Source organism: Balaenoptera physalus (assembly GCF_965194825.1).
Source record: "Balaenoptera physalus genome assembly, chromosome: 20".
NCBI lineage: Eukaryota > Metazoa > Chordata > Mammalia > Artiodactyla > Balaenopteridae > Balaenoptera > Balaenoptera physalus.
This window is the reverse complement of record NC_138901.1, coordinates 12,393,053-12,411,247: the sequence shown is the minus strand read 5'-3', so window position 1 is coordinate 12,411,247 and position 18,195 is coordinate 12,393,053. Positions and strand designations below refer to the sequence as shown.

The following is an 18,195-nucleotide window of genomic DNA, read 5'->3' as shown; positions in this document are numbered from 1 at the left end:
TTGATGACTTGAGCGACTTCTTTGCTGAATCAGATGACAGTTTTCAATTTTCATTCCCTCAACTTTGTGAGTTATTCACCACATACTGAGCACAAGCTCCAGCTGTAGAATTTGCCAACTTCCATGGTAAAATACTCCCGCCTGTTTACTGTCCTTGAGGTGGAGCTGGGGAGAGATGTGTGTCCCTCACCTTTGTGCGGTGTCCCCACCACAGATACAAAAGCCTTACACCCGATAGCACAGATAATAGTAATATGTACAAAAATATTTAGGAAGTGATGTGTTTTGTGTATTTGTTAATGTCATCTTTTTAATACAACTAATATAAGTTTATATAATTATTAACAATAGCTGTTTAAAAACTGACTAGCAAAATTCCTGAAATTCAGCAGTCCACCCTCTGCACACCATTGCAGGGGAGCAGTGTGGCTTCTCATCACTTCAGAGTAGTGCCTTGTGGCCTCAGGGGTGAAGTCCTAGCTCCAGGCCAGGCCTGCCCCTCACCTCCCGCCGTTGTCTGCCCAGCGATGCCAGGCTGTTGGCCCACCTGCAGCCCCTCCTGTCCTCTCCACACCACGTTTGTTCTACCTCCACGGCTGCAGGGTCCCTCTGCCTGGACGTCCTTCCTCTTGACGGCCTGTCTTCCTGAACACTCAGCTGAGTGTCCCCTGGCCTTGCCCTGGGCTCCACAGGGCCCCATGGGGCCTGACTTGCAGACCATCCTGCCCCTCGCTCCCCTGGTTGTGCCCTCCCAGAGACCTGAAGTCAGCATGAGAAGGGCTTTCTTCATCCAGAGGGGGTCAAATGCACTTGCCCCCACTTTGATCTGGGTCCCTCCTTTGGAGACTGAGAGGGCTCAGCAAGCTTTTCCTCCTCTCCTCTGGCGCGCGCGTGCGTGCGTGCGTGTGTGTGTGTGTGTGTGAAGCTCACCCGCTCTGTACCCATGGATGGTGGGGGTTAGGGGCCTGGCACCCTCAGGGTGCAGGAGCAGGGCAGGTAGCAAGACAGCAAGAGATGATGAAGAACGTTTATTGTATAAAATAAAAAGGGGCTGCCCCATCCTGGGGCACAAGGACAGAACCCACCCCACAAACTCCCCCATCAGGGAAGCCCATCCTGGGGCTGCCCTGGACCTGCCCCTGCAGCCTGAGGGAGACCCTGCTCCCTTCCGGACTCCCTGGGGGCCAGGGAAGGCTGGAGCTGTACCCCCAGGTAGAGGAGGCAGAGTGGACAGGACCCCATGGCCCCAGCACCACCCCGGCAGCAGCAGCCTCGTCCCCGTGATTCTTCCCCCTCCCCACCCACACGACTTCCCCACAGCAGACTCAGGGACACCAGACATCTCAACACAACAGATACAGGTGCAGGGGGCTGGGGGCTGCTCCTCCAGAAGTGAGGGCTCTAGAAGACCGTGCACTTCTTCCCTGGCTTCTTCACAGGAGGCGGGCAGAGCACAGCCCGGATGGCCTCATCAAACACAGTCTTCAGGCCCCGCTGGGTCAGGGCTGAGCATTCCAGGTACTTGACAGAGCCTGGGGGCAGCAAAGAAAGGGAACAGTGAGGGTGGGGGGCAGCAGGGGGCAGCACTGTGCCCCCCAGAGTGAACCTCTCCTCCCTGCACCAGCAGGCCTGTCCGTGCCCACTCACCGATCTCCCGGGCCATGGCCAGGCCCTGGGGGTAAGTGATGGGCGCTAGCTTCTTATCCCGTAGCCGCTCAATGGTGTCCTTATCGTCACGAAGGTCCAGCTTGGTGCCCACCAGGAGAATGGGCGTGTGGGGGCAGTGGTGCCGAACCTCTGGGTACCACTGTGGGGATGGGAGGCTCTGATCTCTACCCCTTGGGAGCTTTACCCTCAGCCTGGCCCAGAGCAGGCCATGGCTCCCAAGGGCCCCTTCCTTGTGTCTAGACACACACTTAGCCCTTCTTGTTTCATGGGGTGACCACTGGGTCTGGTAGGGAAATGACCAAGAACAAAAGTACCTAGCCAAGACACTTCCAGGCCCGTCAGGTCCTCTCAGTCAGGGCCCTTCCTTCTCTGAGAGCCTCACTCACCACCCCTGCCCCACCCCTGGCCCGTCATCACCCCCTGGGCCACCTTAAGACCTCACATCCGGCAATCTCCAAAGGACAATTTGTCTCTGTAAGGCCCTCAAGCAAGAGACCCCTGCCCTCTAAGGGCAAGTCCTCTGGGCAGCTTCCTCCCCTCCCAGGAAGACAACTCTGCTTCTGGCCCTGTCCTACCTTGGCTCGAACATTCTCAAAGGAGGCTGGGCTCACCAGGGAGAAGCAGATCAGAAAGACGTCCTTGGGAGAAAAGAAGGGAAGAAGGCAAGGTACCATGTAGGAATAGTCAAAGAGGCTCCGAATGGCCTCTGCTCACTCCCCCAACACACACACACACGCACGCACGCACGCGCACACACCAGGCCCTCTGGGCCTCCACCCGAGCCACCCAGCCCCTGCAGGCAGCCCTGTGGTCCCCTACAGTTTGGGGGTAGGAGAGTGGCCGAAGCCGGTCGTAGTCCTCCTGCCCAGCGGTGTCCCACAGCCCCAGGTTGACAGGCTTCCCGTCCACCATCACATTCGCAGAATAGTTGTCAAAACTGTAGAAAACAGAGTGAGAGAGATCCCCCCCAGTGTCTGGGTTCTCAGGCCTGCACAAACCTGGAGCTCTGTCAGCACCTCGCCCCACCCCAGAGCCCAGACCAGGGCCACTTGGGCCCGACCTCGAAGCCCAGGGGAGCCCCGCGCACAGGCGCCCATACCCTCCCCTTGCCAGCTCTGGACCCGCCCGCCTGCTCACACGGTGGGGATGTACTCTCCAGGGAAGGCGTTGGTCGTGTAACTGATCAGCAAGCAGGTCTTCCCCACGGCGCTGCGGAGAGAGGGCAAGCCCACGCTGCTCCCAGGCCCACCTCAGCCCTCTGCCCAGCAAGGGCAGCCCCCTCCCACGGTGCCCAGTGTGGGAACAGGGGTGCCTGCCCAGCAGATCCGCAGCGATAGAGGACCAGGGCAGGAGGGCCTCCGCGGGGGCAGAGTGGTGGGTGAGGGCTGGGGTGAGCTGCCTCAGAGCCCCAGGCAGGTGCCGCGAAGGTGGCACCGGCTGAGGGTTCAGCCCAGGTGAGAGGCCTGGCCCCACCCACCGGGAGGCCAGGCGGGGCCGCTGGCTGCCGGCAGCATCAGGTGGGCCTGGGCTGGAGGCCTGTGCCCCGCGACCAGCCGGGACCCCGCCCCACCGCGTCCTTCCGCCCCTGCCGGGTTCCCCGACGCCCACGGGCAGGTCGGGGCCGCCCCGACTGGACCCCAAGCCGGGATCCCCGGACCGAGCGCCGCCCCCTCCGTCCCGGCCGCGCCCCGGAGCCCCGCGCCCTGCCCAGCAGGGTCCCCGGGGCCAACCCCTCCCGGCGCGCCTGGCGCGCCAGGCCGAGCGGCCTCCGCCTCGCGCACTCACCCGTCGCCGACCACCACGCACTTGATGGCCTGCATGGGCGCGGGCCGGGCGGGCGCGGCCGCGAGCCGAGCTGCGGAGAAATGCCCGGCGCCGCAGCGGCCGCGGACCCGAGCCGAGCGCCGAGCCGAGCGGCCGGAGACAGCCGAGCGCCGCCGAGCGCCGGGCGCGGAGACAGCCGAACGCGGCCGGCATGGAGGGCGGGGGGCGCGGACCCGCCCCGAACGGGGGCCGACGCGCCTTCCAGAGAAATCTGGTGGGGGGCGGCGTCACAGGGCAACCCGCAACCCGTGTCGAGCTTGGGCAGACCCTCCCCAGAGCCCCTGTGACCCACGCCAAGGGGCGACGTAAGCGCAGACAGGCTGCTCCCACCCACCTGAACAGGTTGTGGTCGGTGCACACAGGTTTCTTCTAGGGAGAGGATTCCCAGGGCCCACCGAGGGAGGGGCTGAGGCCCACCCACCCTCTAATCACGAGATAGTTGGTGAAAACTCAGGTGTTTGCAGTCACTAGAGATCCCCGAGGCAGGCAGGCCCTTGGTAGCAGTTAGAAGGGGTGACCCAGCCACACCTGGAGGGCCTTTCCTGAAGGGCCCTACCTGGTAGCAGTTAGAAGGGGTGACCCAGCCACACCTGGAGGGCCTTTCCTGAAGGGCCCTACCTGGTAGCAGTTAGAAGGGGTGACCCAGCCACACCTGGAGGGCCTTTCCTGAAGGGCCCTACCTGATAGCAGTTAGAAGGGGTGACCCAGCCACACCTGGAGGGCCTTTCCTGAAGGGCCCTACCTGGTAGCAGTTAGAAGGGGTGACCCAGCAACACCTGGAGGGCCTTTCCTGAAGGGCCCAAGCTTGGAGAAAAGACTGATACTGGAGAAAGGCACTGGGGCCAAAATGTATCACAAATTGCAAAAGTCTGTATTTCAGAACACCCTGGAGTGAGCGCTGGGGCCTGCGGAGCTCATGGTGGTGAAAGGTGACTGAACTGTGGTGGGTGGGGCCAGGAGAGCTCAGGCCTGCTCCCCAAGATCTCCTTCCAACATGGGTCTGTGTTTTCAGGTGCATCATTCCCTGTGATTGGGATGAAGGAGTGGGGATGGGGCTGGGGCCCTCTCCAGCCCTCTTGGCCAGCCAGGTTCTGGACCCCCCGCAGGCAGGCACTCTGGTCATAAGCTGCAGCCGTCCTGCTCTCACATCCATTCCATCACTGATTTTCCAAGTCACCGGTTGTAGACCCTGCCTAAAGAGCCCGGACCTACCGATGGCCTGTCCCTTGTAAGGAAGGGAGGAGCAGGCATGAGACAAAGATGTCCAACAGATGCCACCTTCCTGCCACTTTCAGACTTTCCCTGCCTCCCCTCACTTTTGGGGGCTCAAGGTCCTCAGGGGGGACCCCTGCACATAAGCCAGAACAGCATTTTGCAGGAAGCTGGCCCTTTGGGCCTCCTCATCCCGGATCCGGGCAATCTCGGCCTGATTAAGGCGAAGCTTTTCACGGAGAGAGGCATTCTCGCTCTCCCTGTCCAGCAGTGCCTCCCGGTGGTCACTTGCCATCACTGCAAGGGAGGAAGCTCAATGAGGAAGGGGCTCTGGGGACTGCCTGGGCTCCTGCCAATCCAGAGGTCCGCAGGGGGCCAGCAGGGTGGGGTTTGCTCAGGGTCCCCTGGGCGCACACATACCCAGCCTCCCCTACCAGCACCTCCTGGAGCTGAGACCTAGGCCAAGCTCAGCTCTCCAGGCCAGCCTCCTCCTTCTCCTGTGGGATGACCCAGTAAGAAAGGCCCTGCAGAGAAGCCACAGGGGGGCGGGGGTGGGGCTCAGCTCGCCTTTCAGCTGGCGTTCCAGGGCCGCTGCCTTCTCCTTCAGCGCTTCCTGGGCTGTCAGCTCTGCTTGCAGGCGGCCGTTCTGCTCCTGCAGCTCCAGCCGCACCCTTGTCACCTCAGCCGCCTTTTCTTGGTCCTTGTTGCTCAGCTCCTGCCAGGCAAGGGGGTGGGGGGGTGAGGTGGCAGCTGGGGGCACCACGGGCACCCCTGGGAGCCCTCAACGTCCCGGCTACCTGCTGCAGCTCCTCCAGGCGCCGCCTCAGGCCCTCCACCTGCCGGTCAAGCTGGCTGGCCCGCGCCTGGGCATCAGCTACTGCCTGCTTCTGCTGCAGGCAGGCGCTTTGAGCCTCGTCCCGAGCCTGCGCCAGCAGCCGCAGCTTCTCCTCCAGGTGAGCCAGGCGCTGTTGCTGCGGGCCCAGGAGAGGGGCTGGTGAGCTGCTTTCTGGCCTGTGGACCTGAGCTCACGGGAGGAGTGAACCCCCCAGCCCCACCTTCAGACAGAGAGGAGCGTATATTTGCAATGTGGAAACGGCCTTGTCACTAGTTATTGCATATGTTGCTCTGAATGGGCTCAACTTGAATGAGGAGCCTCCCCCATGTCCCAGGCTGACACCATCCTGCCCTCTGGCCTCTGGTCCCCTACTTCCACCACGTGGTCACAGGCTGCACATTTGGGCCAAACCCCTTCCCCACCTTGGGGCTGGAGGACATTGGCTCTTTGCGTGGGCAGGGGGTGCTGGATGTGGTGCTGATGGGATGAGTGTCCTCGTCTAAGTTTTCTGCACCCCTGGACCTCCTGTTTCCTTATCCCTCTCTACAGAACCAGAAGACAACCATGGTCTGGCCCACTTAAGCCCAAAGGGCTGTGCAACCCAGGCAGCTCATGCCAACCCCTCAGACCTCTCTCCCCAGTGGGCGCTGCAAGCAGCGGACCGTGGCCCTGGGCTCACCTCCTCCAGACGGACTTGGTTCTTGGCCTTGATGAGCTCCTCCTCAGCTTGGCTGCGCTCACTGAGTGCCGCAGCCTTCGCCCGGCTCAGCTCCTACACCGCAGACAGTGACCGCTGGGCCTGTCCTCTGCCCCTGCCCAGGGACCCCTTCTGGCCACAGCCAGCCTCCCTAGGGGAGGGCAGAGCCTGGCGCCCAGCTCACCTCCTCCAGGGACAGCCGCACAGCCTCCAGCCTCTGCACCCTCTCCTGCATGGCCCTCTCGCTCTCCTCCAGGTGGCGAGTCATGTGCTCCACCTGCCCAGGTGTGGGGTGGGGACAGGGCTGGCATGCTGGCTCCCCAGCCTTCCCCTCATGGGATCCCCACCCTGGGGGGCAGGTGAATCTTGGAGACCCTGTTACTTCCGAGTGAGGGCTGCCCCAAGTGGCCTCACAGGAGGTGAGGATGGAGGGCACGTCCCAGTGCTGCACCCCAGGTGGCACAGAGCACATGGCAGTCTGTGCTGTGGCCCCAGCAGTCAGGGTCCCTTCTAGAAACTGGTGGGGAGGTTCTGGGTCTGACATCTGCCAGGGCTGTCGGAGAAATGCCACCAGCACCCCAAGGTTGTCGAGGGAAGCCCGGCCAGGAGTGCGCCTTGGGGACACCATGCCACAACGAGGTGTCTGCAGGCCCCAATGAAGCGGGGAGAGCAAAGGCCAGACGACACAACTAATGAGGCACCTCCTTGAAGCGCAGGTGTTCCGCGTCCTCCAAGCTCTTCCGGGACCTCTTCTTCTCCAGTTCCAGGCGTTCTGGAAGCACAGGGGAAGAGCGTGGGTAGGACTCCTCTGGGGGCCCTTGGTTCTCAGCACCCAGTGGCAGGCCTGTTGTGCCCACCTTCAGCCTGGACAGCCCGCATCTTCAGCTCAGCTGCCGTGTTGGTCAGCTCCTGCCTGGTCAGGAATAGCTGATCCTGCTGAGATTTCACCTTCCGCTCCAACTCGTCCACCTGGAAAACCAGCACCGAGGGAGGGAAGCTTTGGCCCCTTCCCTGAAGCCCTGCCCCAGGCCTTCCAGGGACCTGCCCCCACACCCTGCCCCCATACCTGGTTTTGCAAAAGCAAGTTCTTTTCATTGGCAGCAGACAAGTCTCTGAGGAGCTTAGACTCCCGCTCTGCAGCTTCCTGGGGGTCAGATGGGGAAAGGGCGCCACTGGATACCTGCCACCATGCACCGCCTGCCCACCCCACGCCCAACCACCTGCCCATCCAGCCCTCCCTGCCCACCTGCTGCTCCAGCCTGTGCTCCTTTGCCTGCCTCTGCGCCAGGCTCCGCTGTTCCTGCTCTGCAGTTGCCAGGAGCTCCCCCAAGTCCTGGGCCTTCTGCTCTGACAGAGCCAGGGCGGCCTCAGCCATCTGCAGCCTGCAAGGAGGGAAGGGCCAGCCCCACCCCATCCCACCTCTAGCCTCTGCTATGGCCTTGCTGTTCTCACTCTTGCCAGACTATTACCCCGGCTAGCGCCCACCTCCTCCAAGAAGCGTTCCCAGGTTACCACCCCAGCAGTCCCTCCACCTTCTTTGTACCCTGGGGACTCGAGTCCTTGTCTGGACCGTCCTCCTCTGCCCCGTGGGCAGGTCTCTAAAGTGTTTTGAAGCCTCCTCACAACCCCGTCCTACCCTCTGCGCCTCCTTACTTGGCCTTGAGAGCATTGATGATGGAATGCCTCTCGTTCAGGGCTTCCTGAAGCTGCCCCACGCGTGCGGCCGATGCCCTGTGGGCAGAGAGGAGGGTTCAAGAAACCCAAACCCTGGAGCCCTCTGGGCCCCTCCCTGCAGCAGCTGCTGCTCCTCAGGCTCACGCTACCTCCAGGTGTGGGCTGAGGAAGTCTCGGTGCAGCCTCTAACCCTCCAGCCAACTCCCTCGGTAAACACACCCCACAACCTTGTCCATGGGCAGGTGATGAGGCTCACGTTAGGTCACTCCAAGGCCAGAGCGAGGACCCGAACCCCGGGTACCCCCACCGCACCACCGCCCTGCCCCCTGGCCCTGGGGCCACACTCACTTGCTGCTTCTGACCATCTCTTCTCTCTGTCTGTCGATCGTCTCCATCAAGTCCAGAAACTGGGGACAGAGGCAGCCAGAGCCCTGTCAGGGCCCAGAGCCTGCCCACTCCCCACAGTCAGCGGAAAGGAGGGCAGACATCCATTGAGGCGGCAGGACACGAAAGGGCTCGGCCTCATCCAAAGGGAGAGTGGCTCCCACGCAGGGAGGCCCAGAGGGGAAGCCCACCTACCCACCCACCCAGCCAGAGGGCATCAGAACAAGAGGCTGCCTCCCAGGCCTGGGTATTGGCTGCTTGGAGAGGCTCCAGGGCCCAGAAGGAAGGAACAAGGCCATGGCACGGGGGCTGAGGGGGGCCCTTTGTCCAGACAGTCAGGGCGGGGCTGGGGATGGGGCGAGGTCCTGCAGTCAGAGGCAGCACTGTCCTCACCTGTTTGGACTTCTCTTCCCGGAGGTGCCGCACCTCCTTGCTGAGCACGTGGGCGCGGGCCTGGCTTTCCCGGAAGGCGGTCTGCCGGTCCTGGTTGTGATCCATGGCTTGCTCTGTTGGAAAAAGCCAAGTTGTCTACCGGGAGGCCGAGCCCCAGGAGTGGCCAACGGCCAGCCCAGCCCCATGCCCAGAAGACACTGCGCAAGGTGGTATCTCACCTCACAAATCAGACCCCTCAATGCACTAGCAGGTGAGGGGCTCAGAGCGGGTGGGGGTAGGGACAACAGTGAAGCCAGGAGCCTGGGAGGGGGAACAGGCACACGGGGAGAGGTGGGGAGGCTGCTCAACCGCCAAAAAAGGTGGGCATTTGGGCTCCGCCCCAAAGGCCAAAGGCCAGTGTGTGACTTTTAAGAGGTGAATGGTGTGCTCAGCTCCCATGCTCTGGAAAGATCCAGGCAGCATTTGGAGAGAGGCCAGCCAGAAGCGGCCATGGTGCCAACTGGGGTGACTCAGAGGCAGGTCCAAGAACCAAGAAGTGGGAGAGGACACGCGTTGGGCAGACCCAGCAGGTGGTGACGCCACACTAGATTCCAACCCAGGCTCGGGCCCTCAGGTGGCTGGCGCTGCCGGTGGGACGACGAGCCATGGGGAGTGGCAGCGTGCTCAGTGGGCTTGGGGCTGAGGAGTCAGGGTCATGACAGGCGGAGACCGTGGTGTGAGGAGGGTGAGGAGCAGCACAGGCAGTGAGCGCTCTGCAGGCTCCTGCCGCCGCCGTTCCTTCCCTGGCGCCTGCTCTCACTTCCTGTTTTCGACATGCTACCGTCGTGATGCCGTGTTTACTTGTTCTGGCCCAAGCCACCTCTCCCTCAGTGGCTGAGTCTCTGTCACAGGGAATCAGCTCTATGCCCTGCTCCAAACAGTGCAAGCCACCAGCGGCCCCACGTGCCCGTACCCACGGCTCTGAGGATGTCGCCGGGGATGCTGTTCCCAGCCAGCTCCAGCTTCCACAGGGTTCTGTTGCTGGGGAGACAGTTTACCAGGGCGCGGCCGCCCAGGAGGCCGATGTGATTCCAGCGCAGGTCTGGAAGGAAAGCTGGTGTTGCCAGATGGAAAGCATGGGGCGGGGGTGGGAGGGCTGGCCCAGCCTGGAACACTGGTACTCCCTGTGATCGGCCACAGATCAGGAGCCCAGCTCAGCGTGCCCCTCCTCTCCCACCCCCACCCTTCTGGGAGAGGACAAAGGGAGCAGTGGGAGGGCTGAGGAAGCGATGAGATGCAACCCCTCCCCCCTCCCCCCAGACCAACACCTCCTGGCCTGGTCTGAGGACGAGGAGGGCCAGTGCTGGTGGCCTCACCAAGCTGCTGGAGGCTGGTGTTGCTCTTCAGGGCCAGAGCCAGCTCCTCAGCACCCTTGTGGCTGATCTGGTTGTTGCGGAGGTCCAGCTGCCGCAGGGTGCCATTGGCCGCCAGGGCCCCGCAGAAGGCAGCGAAGGCTTCTTCCCACGTGCCCAGGCTGTTCCACTCCAGGGTGAGGCTGCAGGAAGGGTGGACATGACGTGCGTGGCCCCAAAGGGCATCCTGCTCCCATGGGGTCCAGCGGTCTTGAGGAGGGGCACAGGCTTGGGGGTCTTTGGCAGAAAGGCTGGAGGCACGTAAGTAACTCATACCCGCCTACTCCCCACCATGGAAGACCGACATGAAGGTGTGAACTCTCATGTTGCAGAACCGTGTCCTCTGGAGCCAACCCAGAACCACGCAGAGAGAGAGCGGGGGCTCAGGGGAGAGCAGGGGCTGGGACTGCCACCCTACCTCTGAATGGACTTGTTCTGTCGGAGGAGTTTTGCCAGTGCCTCGGCCCCTGCGGCTCGAAGGTTATTGCCCTAGGACAGGAAGAGGCCAGCCAGTCACTCCCCAGCATCCTGAGCTGGGCTCTGAATACCCTGGTCAGGTGGTGGGCGAGGCCATGGCGAACAGAAGGTGTGGCTCCTTTCAGATTCTGCTTTCCCTGCCTGCAGTGGCCTTCTAATGCAGGCTATTTCAGTTTGCTTGTCAGAACGTTCTGGAACTCACGTTCCTGCCCTCAGAACACCGACACGCGTGCGTGAGACCATGAGCAAATGGTGCGGAACCAGTGTGCCAAGAGCGCTTATAGACACGGTCTCCGGCCACCATGCAGACCCCTGGTCGCCAGGACACCTGCATCTTCTCTACTCCTGCTCTCAGGTGGCACGCCCCTGAGTGCAGATCCACCCACCTTGAGATCCAGAAACCGCACGATGGTGTTGACACACAGTCCCTGCAGCAGCAGCACGGCCCCTGTAAGAGAGCAGGGCAGTCACTCTCCACCCCTGGTGGCTCCATCTTGGGTCAGCTCCCCACACATAGGGGAGGGACGGCTGTCCCAGTGACCCCCACCAGCCAAGGTTCATGACAAAAAAGAGTCACCCCACACCTGTGTCAGGTTTGAAATATCTGCCAGGTGTGGAGTCAGGCGGCTCACCAGCACAGCGGGACTCTCCTAAGCCAGGGGACACTAAGGCTTTCCCATTACAAAGAGAAATTGCCTCCTGCTCCTGGGTTTCCAGAGAGGATGCTGCTGCTTGCTTTATGACAGTAAAAGGGAGTAACCTCACAAAGAAGAAATCAGGTGGGACAGAGTTTTCTGCTACAGATGTCAAGCACCAAGGACTGCGGCATGTGCAGCTAATGAGCAGCAGAGCAAAAGAAACCAGGGGAGCCCGGCCCCAACTCTGAAGTTGCAAGGGCTGCCCTGGGCCGCCGGCCCTTGGTGCCCACCTTCCTCACTCAGCATGCAGTCACTCAGGACGAGCTCCGTCAGCAGTGCCTCCTTCTGTAGCAGCTTGCCCAGAGCCCTGCAGGTATCCACTGTCAGGCTCTGTGTGGCCAGGTCCAGCCGGCCCTGCGGCAGCTGGTGCATTTGCTGCAGAACAGTCTCCTGGGGCTCGGCCCCACTCTCCTTGCACAGCCGGCTGTAGGTGCGCCGGAACTCCTCCATGTCCCTGGGGTGCAGGAAGGGCTTCCCGGAAAGCGCCTAGACAGGCCTCACCAGGAGCCAGACCGGGAAGCCGGGGAAGGGCAGTACAGCAGGGCCTCTCCTCTGGGGGCCTTCAGAGAGCCCCCGGCAGCTCAGTGGGGACACAAAGACTCTAAGTCTTCAGCTGCCAAGGAACGAAGCGCAAACTGAGTTGGTCCAACAGGCGGGAGGCCCCAGGAGGGCAGGGGCGGGTGATTCTCAGCGGACCGCTGAAGCCTGGGACCGAGGAGGTGGGCGTCCTCGGGGGCGGGGCCTCCAGCGGCGGGGCCGGTCCGTCCGGACGTCGCCCGTACCCCTGGGCTCCGGGCCCGATGCCCCAGTCCTCGCGCCGCTGACCCCGGCTCGCTTGTCGCGGCCGCCGCGCGCCTCAGTATCCAGGAAGAGCAGGGAGCGCCGGGAAGACATGGCGGAAACTACGACTCCCAGGAGGCTTTGCGGAGGAGGGGCGCTCACCGCGGGCCAGTGAAGGCGAAGGAGCGGGCGCGCGCGGAGGGTCCATTGGCTGGAGGCGCGGGGGCGGGGCTCCAGAAGGCGCGCTCTTTGTCGATTGGCTGGAGTCGCGAGGGAGGGTCTCCGGAGGGCGCGCTCAGGGTTCATTGGCTGGGAACGCGGGGGCGGGGCTCCGGAGGGCGCGCACCTTGGTGGCGGTCATGGAGGAAATCGGCGCCGGCTTCCGGAAAGTGAGAGAGGGCCTGCTGGCGGGGCGGGCTGGGGGCGCGGGGCGAGGCCGCCGGGGCGGGGGACGCGCGCGGGGCCGGCGGGGACGCTGCGGCCCGGTACCCTGAGTGACCCACGTGCGGATCCTGAGCCAGCCCCCGCGCTGCCGTCGGGTGGCTTATAGGGTGAGCGCATTCCCAGAATCCGGCAATGACCCTCGTCCCGCACACCTTTCGTCCTCCATGGATGGAATCCCGCGGCCGGGTAGCGGAAGGTTGGGTAGGCAGCCTGGTCTGCGGCAAGAGGGAGAGGGTCTGCAGAAATCGGGCAGGGGTAAGTGCCAGCACAAATGAAGGGAGGCTCAGGGAGGAGCCTGGGCTCCCGCCCTGCGGCTCCGGGATCTGCAGGACTCACCCTAAGGAGTTTAGCGTAGAGCACAGTGCGGCCCAGCTCGCGGGTAGTCTCGGCGCCTGCGTATTCTAAAGCTTCCTTTTGGCCTGTTCCCTATCAAGCCAGCCCTGTGCTTTGCGTCTCACTTGATCCAGGCTGGCTCCGTTGCCTGGTGTGTACGTGGCTCTACAAGTGCTTTTCTTAGCAGCACACCCAGAAGTCAGGCACTGTTACATGCACTTGAAATGGATTAGCCCGTGTAATGCTCAACACCATAGGAGATGGGTACTGGTACTACCCCCACTTGCCAGTGGGAAACAGGCAGAACTAGGGTCAAACCCAGGCCATCCGCCTCCAGAGTCAGCCCCTTTGCTCTGCACCTGGCGAATGGGGCTCTGGGTGGGTGGGTGGATGGTGAGGTCTGCTGCCTCCCACACCCCGCAGGCTGTAAGTGGTCTGAGTCTCGCATTGTTGCTCTGCCTTAAGGTTAGGTGACATTGAGCCCTTGATATCAGGCCTTTGTGGGCAGGAGGGAGAGTCTCAGCCCCTCATGAGTACTTGTCCAGCCAGTCCCCAGTGGGTGTTCTCTCTCTTTATCACCCAGAATCGTCACTCTGCCCTGGCCTACAAGGGGTAAATGGTGTCAAAGGGAAAACAACCGAGGCAGGGGGTTGTAATAGCTGTAATAGCTGCAGAGGGGAGCACTGTAATAGCTGCAGAGGGGAGCACTGGGCTGGGCCTCCTTCATGCAGTCCTGGGCAGCTCTGGAGTCCTCGCCCTCAGAGGGCTCTGGCCAGAGCTGGGGTTATGGTCATTACCCATGAGCAGGGCTGCCCCCGGGGAGGGAGAGAGAGAGGGGTCGTGGTCGTGGTGCCTCCACACAGTGGGGCAAAGGCTGACCACATCCCAGGTCCCATCCTACCCTCTGCAAGTTTAGGGAACCTCCGCTCCCAGCTGGTGCTGACTAGTTATCACGGCAACCCCATGCAGCTGCCCCCCAGCAGCAGCCTGGCTGATTTAGCTCTTCCCCAGGGTCTGGGAGCTGGCAGAGCAGTAGAGCCTTCTGTGCCTTTCCTGGTACCTTTCAGGTACACAGCAAGAAGGGCCAGCAGGTGGCGCCAAGCTCACGTGGTCACTGCTGGGAGGATGAGGCTGCTTCTTTGGTGCTGCCCCAAGTGACTGGTGGCGAGCTCTTACCCTCTTGAGCCAGGGCTCCAGCAAGGTTCGCTCCCTCCACTCTGCTCTCCAGCTTTGCTGAGCTGCACTGGGCGAGGCAGTGCCATCTCCGTGGCTAAGGCTGGAGGCCTGGTGGGTTCCCAGCTCACCTTCCCTGCACGACACCCAGTTTCTGGGCTCCTGGGCACCCACTGCTGCTGTCCTCCCGCCTCCCCTGGCGCTCTGCTGGCTCCTCATTTGCAGCCTCTTCTGGCTGGTCCCTGCCCTCAGCAACCTCCCTTGGTCCACCCACGTGCTACCACCTCCCAGATCATCGCCAGCTTCGACCGTCTCTGAGTTCCAGCCACCCACTGGCTGCTCTGCTTGGGCACCTCATGCGTGTCCCTCATGCAACATGTTCCAAGCTGAGCTCCTGACTTGCTGATCCCCAGAATCTATCTCCGCTTAGTGGTGCCATACTTTGGGGCTCAAGCCTCTCCCTTGAGGAGTCTTGGTCTGGACCCGCCCTTGTCCCATCCTCATTGGTCAGGAAGTCCTGCAGATAGTCTGGGCTCTGTCCCCTACCTTGACTGCCCATTGACCGATGAGCCTGGCCCCTGCCCAGCTCTGCGGTTCCCACAATGCCCTTCCCCATTACAGGAAGATCCCTTTCCACGTGTCGTGTCGTAGGCTCCAGGGAGGGACCTGGAATGGAGCTGACCCAGTGCCCAGAGCAGGGTCTGGCAAAGCCGGGCAGTGTTGGTGGTGTGGACAGGCCTGTAAAGGGGCCCAGTGTGGGGAGGGCACCTCGTCCCTGGGGGCAGGAGCACAGGACTGCTCTGCGTTCCATGAGGACGGGAGCCCCAGAGCGTGGCAGGCAGGCACCTGGGCTGCTCCCACCAGTCTGCCACTCGCGTCTAATTTCTGGCCCTCTGGAGGCACTCACAGGGAGGTTTCTCCCCACTGCCTAATCCCCCACCCTGGGAGAGCCCCACAGACAGCATTTCCAGCCAGCAATTACAACCGCATCACATCCAGAACTAAATGCCTAAGGGGTCTGCAGCAGAGGGGCAGGGGCGGTGGCTCACTGACACCCCCTCCGTCCCTCAGGAGCTGGTGAGCAAGCTGCTGCACTTGCATTTTAAAGACGACAAGACCAAAGGTGTGTGAACGGGGCGGGGGGGGGGTGCGGGGGGTGGTGGCCGGGGCCTGCTGGGCACCTGGGACCCTGCACTGCACCTCTGCAGGGGCCAGGGCCTCAGGGAGGACTGGGCCAGACAGAGGGCTGAGGTCACCGGCGCGAGTGTGAGTGAGGTCAGAAGCAGTGAGGGCAGAGTGGGGCGGCAGGGAGAGGGTGTGTGTCTGTAACCTTCTCCCTTCGCCTTGCAGTCAGCGGGGATGCGCTGCAGCTCACGGCCGAGCTGCTCAAGATCTTCGTTGTGGGTGAGCAGAGGGACCCAGCGGTGTTCTCTAGTATCCCACCCAGGCCCGTCCAGACCATTCACAATCCCTTTGCATTTTATTTTTCAGTGGGGTAACCAAGACACATTTTTCCTGTTTTTCCACAAGCACCTAAGCTCTCTGTCCCTGAAAAGCTCCATGTTTCAGAGGCCCCAACCTCAGCCTTCTGAGCTGTCGGCTGACACAAGGGTGGGCCAGCAGCCAGGGCTGAGGCCCCCCAAGCCTTCTCTGCCTCACTTCCCTCCTGCATCATGGCAGAAGCGGCCATCCGCAGCGTCCGGCAGGCCCAGGCAGAGGACCTGGCCCAAGTGGACGTGGAGCAGCTGGAGAAGGTGCTGCCTCAGCTGGTAGGTGGGCCTCCAGGAACAGGGCCTGGGCCAGGAGACGGGAGTGGGGGTTGGCGGGGGCTACACCCACGAGGCTCTGAGCGCTCCTCTCCCCCACAGCTTCTGGACTTCTAGCGGTTTCCACCCTCACTGTGGCCACTGGTCCAAGTCACAGCCTCTGGCTTGAGACAGGACAGGAGCTGCTGATCCCCAAGGTTCTCCTCCAGCTCCCAGGACTGGCCAGGTGCCAGCAAACCACCGCTCTCTTGCCCCTGTCGTCCCCTCTGCCTGCTGCTAATGGCCAGGATGCAGCAGATAGAGGGGTCGCTGACAGGATGAGGGTCCTGGCACCCGGGTTGGTGCCCTCCCCTCATGCCCCCCGCCCTCAGGACAGCCGAGTACCCACCGGTGTGGGAGAAGCACTTGGTCATTGGGAAGCAGGTGCAGGAGACCCGCCCGCCTGAGCAGGTAGCCCGTGTGTCCTCCACAAACAAGCAGAACGGTGTGGTTCTGCCACCGACATCAAAGCTTGTGTGTCACCTTCTAGCCATCTGATATTCCCCTCAAAAGATGCTTGCCTGAGCTATATATTTGTTCTCACAAAGCAATGTCAGTAAATCAGAGCCACCTCCCCAGGCACAGCCTCCTGTTGCCATTAATCACCCAAAGTCAAGTTGCTTCAAAGCTGGGAGAGGACAGAATAACAAACAGCATGTGTGAGTGCCCTGCTGTGGGCCAGGCTCAAGAGGCTGTGAAATCGGAGCCCTCGCACGTGTGGCTGCTCGCCTGGGACGGTGCCTCTGCCACAGGGCTGCTGTGAGTGTGGTGTGCCACCGGCCAGCAGGGGTGCTGGTGGGGCGGGGGGAGTCACGCCAGTGGGAAGGACCACCGGTCCCAGGGCCAGGGCCAGGGAGCTCAGAGCTGCTTGGGAACCGCGAGAAGCCCAGGTGGGAAGTCTGGCTGCCCTCTGGGGCCCAACCACCCTCCCCCCCAACACAGCACCCACCTCCCATCAGTTCTGAAAGCTGCTAGGACTCATCAGCCCAGGACAGAAACACCCAGAGGGCCCTGGGCCCAGTGACCATGGGGTCAGGACTCTCACAGTGCTGGAGGACCTAGTCCGCTGGGGAGGGACGTCTGCCCCTGCTGCCACGGGCACCCAGGAACCCCGCCCCCACGCCCAAGGATGGCATGGGTGGGGGGCCAGCCCTCCCTCCCCAGTTTAGCCCCGCTGGCCCCTTCTTGCACCCGTTCCCCGTCTCTGCCCCCCACTTCCCTCTCCCCCCTCCTGCAGGGAGTCTCAGGGCTTCAAAGCTCTGGGCGCATGTGGAAGTCATTAGACCTGAGGGGAGAGGCTGGCGACAAGTGCCAGAGCCCGTGCCCCACAGCCACTTTGAAGTGCGCTCAGATGGTGGGGTGGGCGGGGCACCGGGAAACCCCAGGCCAGCCCTGCCCGGTCCCACCGCAGGGTGGGGGCTGCGTCCGCCCCTCTCCTGCCAAGGGCTGGGGGCCCAGCCTGAGATGCAGCCAGGCAAGCGATGCCTGGAGGTCCTTCTCCCCGAACTCGTGTCCTCCCTAGAGAAGGAGTCATTAACAACGTCAGTGAAGTAAAAACCAAGGGGCAGGCGGTTCAGGGAAGACACCTGTGCCCTCGTTAACGAGAACAAGCCCCAGCAAGCAGCCTCCCAGGCCCACATCACCGTCCAGCCAGGCTGGAGGCCCGTTGCTGGGAGCTTGGTGCAGGGGCGGCAGCGGGTCAGAGGACTGAGGGCCCCTGCCCTGGAAAGGACGACAGGAGGGTCTCAAGAGAGGTTCACGTGTTTATTCCCGCTCAGGGTGGGCAGGGGTCCTGTGGTGGCAGAGTGGCACCTCTGGGCTGGCGGCTCTCACCTCTTGCTGGCTGCAGCGCAAACACACGGGATGACCTCTGGGCCCTGGGCTCCTGCCCAGCAGCCCCTCCCCGCCCGGCCACCCCCCACAGTACCTGGCAGCTTCAGCCACTTGGGCACCTTGCCCAGACCCCTCCTCACCGGCTGGGCCGTCCCAGGGCTGGGCTCAGGGGGGCCCACTGCCCCTTCCTCAGCAGTTGGCTCCAACTCAACGAGCGCAGGGTCAGGGGCTGGCGGCGGAGGTGGGGTTCCAGCGGCCCTGGACATGGACCTGAGAACGAAGGCCGAGGTGCCAGATGGTGGGCACTGCGGCAGCGGGCTCTCCCCACCCTCTGTGGAAACTCACCTGGCCACCAGCACGTCAGCTGCAGACGGGGAAACGGTGTGTTCCAGCAGCGTGGGCTCCAGGTAGATGCCTACAGGAGACCCAGCCTACCCTCAGGCCACAGAGAAGGGGGTGCCCCTGCCTACTGCTTCTCTGCTCTGGGAGGGGGCGTGGCCCAGCCTGAAGCCCCTAGGAGAAGGGTATGGGGGTATCGGGGCCACAGGTCTCCCTCCCAGACCTGAAGTCCCCT

At 62.7% G+C, this 18,195-nt stretch overlaps 3 protein-coding genes across 19 annotated transcripts in view; 1 reads left to right on the top strand and 2 right to left on the bottom strand.

Moving 5' to 3' along the window:
- Positions 1–1,013: 1,013 nt before the first annotated feature.
- LRRC45 (leucine rich repeat containing 45) lies at positions 1,014–12,168 on the bottom strand. 9 transcript variants are annotated; one of them, XM_082442028.1, is made up of 22 exons: positions 11,484–12,168; positions 10,942–11,003; positions 10,497–10,567; positions 10,043–10,221; positions 9,640–9,768; positions 8,688–8,800; positions 8,259–8,317; positions 7,890–7,967; positions 7,483–7,618; positions 7,303–7,380; positions 7,094–7,205; positions 6,938–7,008; positions 6,421–6,513; positions 6,219–6,311; positions 5,502–5,675; positions 5,272–5,419; positions 3,454–3,703; positions 2,806–2,877; positions 2,488–2,605; positions 2,244–2,306; positions 1,644–1,807; positions 1,014–1,532 (listed from the first exon to the last, which is right to left on the bottom strand). In XM_082442028.1, the coding sequence occupies exons 1-22, from the start codon at positions 11,701–11,703 to the stop codon at positions 1,472–1,474; spliced, it is 2,544 nt and encodes an 847-aa protein (XP_082298154.1). In that variant the 5' UTR covers positions 11,704–12,168; the 3' UTR covers positions 1,014–1,471. The 9 variants fall into 9 exon arrangements, with proteins under 9 accessions (XP_082298154.1, XP_082298146.1, XP_082298147.1 ...); XM_082442020.1 differs by having other exon boundaries at positions 1,648–1,807; XM_082442021.1 differs by lacking the exon at positions 9,640–9,768 and having other exon boundaries at positions 1,648–1,807.
- A 126-nt stretch (positions 12,169–12,294) lies between these two features.
- Positions 12,295–16,367, top strand: CENPX (centromere protein X). Its single transcript, XM_082442211.1, has 5 exons — positions 12,295–12,422; positions 15,055–15,106; positions 15,334–15,387; positions 15,664–15,752; positions 15,852–16,367. The coding sequence occupies exons 1-5, from the start codon at positions 12,393–12,395 to the stop codon at positions 15,864–15,866; spliced, it is 240 nt and encodes a 79-aa protein (XP_082298337.1). The 5' UTR covers positions 12,295–12,392; the 3' UTR covers positions 15,867–16,367.
- Positions 16,368–17,538: 1,171 nt separating this feature from the next.
- The window catches only part of ASPSCR1 (ASPSCR1 tether for SLC2A4, UBX domain containing), a 29,960-nt gene continuing 29,303 nt past the window's right edge, over positions 17,539–18,195 (bottom strand). For 6 of the 9 annotated variants that reach the window (XM_082442063.1, XM_082442064.1, XM_082442067.1 and 3 more), the window contains 3 exons: positions 17,967–18,036; positions 17,762–17,891; positions 17,539–17,631 (listed from right to left, as the gene is read on the bottom strand). In XM_082442063.1, coding sequence (XP_082298189.1) covers positions 17,553–17,631; positions 17,762–17,891; positions 17,967–18,036 — 279 coding nt within the window. In that variant the 3' untranslated portion in view covers positions 17,539–17,552. Of the gene's footprint in view, positions 17,632–17,715; positions 17,892–17,966; positions 18,037–18,195 lie in introns of all 9 variants that reach the window. The other 3 variants (XM_082442065.1, XM_082442068.1, XM_082442071.1) reach the window with 1 other exon arrangement.

Coding starts and splice junctions, on each gene's coding strand:
- LRRC45 (XM_082442020.1), bottom strand. CDS start 11,703: ATGGAGGAGTTCCGGCGCACCTACAGCCGGCTGTGCAAGGAGAGTGGG. Junction 5,676..6,218: donor ACCAAGTCCGTCTGGAGGAG/GTGAGCCCAGGG, acceptor CTGGGCCCGCAG/CAACAGCGCCTGGCTCACCT. Junction 2,878..3,453: donor TGCGTGGTGGTCGGCGACGG/GTGAGTGCGCGA, acceptor CTCTCTCCGCAG/CGCCGTGGGGAAGACCTGCT.
- CENPX (XM_082442211.1), top strand. CDS start 12,393: ATGGAGGAAATCGGCGCCGGCTTCCGGAAA. Junction 12,423..15,054: donor TCGGCGCCGGCTTCCGGAAA/GTGAGAGAGGGC, acceptor TCCGTCCCTCAG/GAGCTGGTGAGCAAGCTGCT. Junction 15,107..15,333: donor TAAAGACGACAAGACCAAAG/GTGTGTGAACGG, acceptor TTCGCCTTGCAG/TCAGCGGGGATGCGCTGCAG.